This window comes from Hippopotamus amphibius, chromosome 3 (assembly GCF_030028045.1).
Source record: "Hippopotamus amphibius kiboko isolate mHipAmp2 chromosome 3, mHipAmp2.hap2, whole genome shotgun sequence".
Classification (NCBI taxonomy): Eukaryota; Metazoa; Chordata; class Mammalia; order Artiodactyla; family Hippopotamidae; genus Hippopotamus; species Hippopotamus amphibius.
Genome location: NC_080188.1, coordinates 17,301,854 through 17,305,481, shown reverse-complemented (window position 1 = coordinate 17,305,481; position 3,628 = coordinate 17,301,854). Strand labels below are relative to the sequence as shown.

General features: G+C 38.2%; 1 protein-coding gene across 1 annotated transcript; it reads right to left on the bottom strand.

Moving 5' to 3' along the window:
* Positions 1-1,831: 1,831 nt before the first annotated feature.
* Positions 1,832-2,876, bottom strand: LOC130849457 (small ubiquitin-related modifier 2). Its single transcript, XM_057728350.1, has one exon. The coding sequence runs from the start codon at positions 2,712-2,714 to the stop codon at positions 2,427-2,429; it is 288 nt and encodes a 95-aa protein (XP_057584333.1). The 5' UTR covers positions 2,715-2,876; the 3' UTR covers positions 1,832-2,426.
* Between the last annotated feature and the right edge of the window lie 752 nt (positions 2,877-3,628).

Here is a 3,628-nt window from a genome sequence, read left to right as displayed (position 1 = left end):
CTGAAGTGTCTCTAATCTATGCCCTCCTCTCTATTTTACCTCTCACCACACCAGATTATCTTTCACCTGGATCATGACATTAACTGGGCTCCTAGTTAGGTGTCTCGCCTCCAGCCTCTTTACAACACTACTTTCAGAGTAACACATCTGAACAGAAAGTCTTCCTCACTGCTAAAAATGTAAGCTGAAACTTACTTATAAGGTCTGGACTCAAACTATACTTCTTGCCTCATGTTCTCCAATGCCCTGTAATTAAGCCTGGGTTCTAACTACATTCAGGAACTGCTGGTCTCTGGACATCCAAGGCACCTCATATCCCATGCCTTAGATCTAAAGATGGAAAGCAGTCCTTCTAGCTTCACTGCAAACCTTACTTCCTTTGGAGGTTTCTTCTGACCCACAGAGTCAGAACAACTTTCTCAACCTGGCTCCCACAGCACTTGTTTAGTATCATATTTTCAAATTTGTCAAGTTGTATAACATTTAACTGCATGCACGTCTCTTTTATTGTTCCCTCTCTGTTCAGGTGGGTAGTTAAGAGTATAGAGGTAGTATGTTATTTTTACGCATGATAGGCACTACCTACATTTGCTGCTTGTTTTATTGAACAGCACTGGAAACGTGCATATTCAGAATCACATGGAGACTTTAGTTTGGTTTGGTATGCTAGACATGGACCTTGTATTATGAGTAGATACTGGATAGTGTGAGGAGAAAAAAAAAAACCCTGAGAAATCTTTATGTTGTTTTCACAATTTGCATGTATGGCATTTCCAAGTACAGAGTTTGGCAGCTTCAAGTTTCTCTGTAGAGGGAAATAAGATTTAAAAAGTCGAAGTTTATTACAGAATGTAATGGTTGGCTTAAACAATCTTAATAAAGCCTTGGGCGACAAAGCTTCATTGCCCACTGGAGAAAAGCACACTGCATACGAGATCAGTGATAATTTTATCTGACTCATTCAACTGCATGTAGAACAATTCCACAAAACAAACAGCATTATTTTTCCATTTTTTGTACTTTGTAATGGAAGTAAAAATAGACTGGGAAAAAGGGACTTGGGTTCTAGACCTCACTATGGCTTCTAATTAAACCATTTAGGGTCTTGTTGTAGGAAGAGTATGGGTTTTGGAATTAAAGAGACTAGGTTGGTCCTGGCTCCATTTCTTACTAGTTGTAAGACTTTAGGCCAATTTCAGAAACTACTTAAGTCTCAGCATCCTCATTGACAGAGCTGGAAGAATAATGGCCTCACAATGGGCTGTGTGTTGAAAAGTGCTCAGAACAGCCGCTGATGTATTTTCGGAGCTCAGGAAATACTGGATTCCTTCACTTCTTTGGGTCTCAATTTTTCACCTGTGTAAAATGTAGGATTTTTAAATACATAATTACTTACTGATCTCAAGGTTCTTTCCAGCTCTAAAGTCCTATCTTTCTTTTATCCTTAAAGGTATACAAATGGTACTGAGAATATTTGAAAATGTTTTAAAAGCTTTCACATTCTGATGAATATGCCTTTTTATTTGAATCTCTTTAGGTTTAATTTTCTCTTTTTCTAGCCTCTTGACAGGTTCACCTCTTCCCTCCCAATTTGGATACCTTTTATTTTTCTTGTCTGATTGTTTTAGCTACGACTTCCAATACTGTGTTGAGTAAAAGTGGCAAGAGTGGGCATCCTTGTCTTGTTCCTGGATCTTAGTGGAAATGCTTTCAACTTTTCACTGCTGAGTATGATGTTAGCTGTGGGCTTATCATATGTGACCTTTATTATGTTGAGACACGTTCCACTTGATACCCACATTGTGGAGAATTTTTTTTTTTTTTTTTTTTTTTTTTTTAAACAAGAAGTTTATTTAAACAACAAGACACTTGACTTGAAGGGAAAACTATCTAGGATTCATTTCTTTTAGAGTAATTTATCCCTACTTAAAGACAGATTGCCCTACATGTAACAGCTACGTACAAAAAAGTTATAAAATTGTCCTTGGTTTTACAATGATAAATGAAAAACATTAAAATTCTCCAATCGAACAAGGTATGCAAGAATTTTTATGTTGTTCTTTTTTTGTTAAACAGTGAGAGCAAAATAACTTACTGGAATATAAAGATAAGAGCTGATGAGCATGCCACTAATGGAGAAAAGGGGGTATTTTCACAGAACCAGTATTTTTCCCCATTCCATCTCCATTTGATGTCGATCAAAATACCATTGGCCATTTAGTTTAAAAAAAAAAATGCAATATGCTTGTGCACATACACCAGTTACTTTATGTACAATAAAGGAATGGGGAAGGGGAAAATGAAAGAATAGAGAAACTATACTGCAGTAGTCAGGATGTGATGGAACCAAATTGCGGTTTTCTAATTGAGAATGTCTTCTTGGTCTGGAGGAACAGAATTCTGGAGTAAAGTAGCACGTTCCCTTTTTAGTAGACACCTCCTGTCTGCTGCTGGAACACATCAATTGTATCTTCATCCTCCATTTCCAACTGTGCAGGTGTGTCTGTTTCATTGATTGGCTGCCCGTCAAATCGGAATCTGATCTGCCTCATTGACAAACCCTGTCGTTCACAATAGGCTTTCATTAGTTTACTAAGTGGTGTATGCCTCTTAATCTTAAACTGCACCACAGAACCATCCTGCCCCGCCACCTTCAAATTAATATGATCGTTGTTCTCAGTCTTGACTCCTTCCTTGGGCTTTTCGTCGGCCATGGCGAGCGCCGGAGTCTCCTCAGCTGCCGCTTCACAAAAGAGGTACCAGGTCCGCACCGAACGAGCACACAAGCAGCACCAGGAGCGGCAGAAGAAGGAGGCGGCAGCGGTGAAGGAGGGAGAGGGCGCGCGCACGTCGTGCGCTCCCTCCCCCCACCCTGCGTGCGCTGTGGAGAATTTTTATCATAAATGGACGTTGAATTTTGTCAAAACCCTTTTTCTACAGCTTTTGAGTTGATCATATGATTTTTATTCTCCTGTCTGTTAAGGTTTATCACATTAATTGATTTGTGTATATTGAACCTTCCTTGCATCCCTGGTATAAATCCCACTTGATCATGGTGTATGATCCTTTTAATGTATCATTGAATTCATTTTGCTAATATTTTATTGAGTATTTTTACATCCATGTTCATCAGTGATACTGGCCTTTAATTTTCTTTTTTGTGTGATATCTTTGCTTGGATACTGCCTTCATAGAATAAGTTAAGAAGCATTCCTTCCTCTGCAATGTTTTGGAATAGTTTGAGAAGGACAGGTGTTAACTCTTCTCTAAATGTTTGGTGGAATTCACCTGTGAAGCCATCAGATCCCAGACTTTTGTTTGTTGGGAGTTTTTCTCATTCCTGATTCTGTTTCATTACTGGTAACTTGTCTGTTCATATTTTCTATTTCTTCCTGATTCAGTTTTGGGAGATTGTACATTTCTAGGAATTTGTCCATTTCTTCTAGGTTGTCTGTTTCATTGGAGTATGGTTTTATGTAGTAATCTCTTATGATCTTTTGTATTTACATGGTGTCAGTTGTAATTTCCTCCTTTTCATTTCTGATTTTATTGACTTGGGCACTCTCTCCTTTTTTCTTAATGAGTATGGTTAAAGGTTTATCAGTTTTATCTTTTCAATGAACCAGCT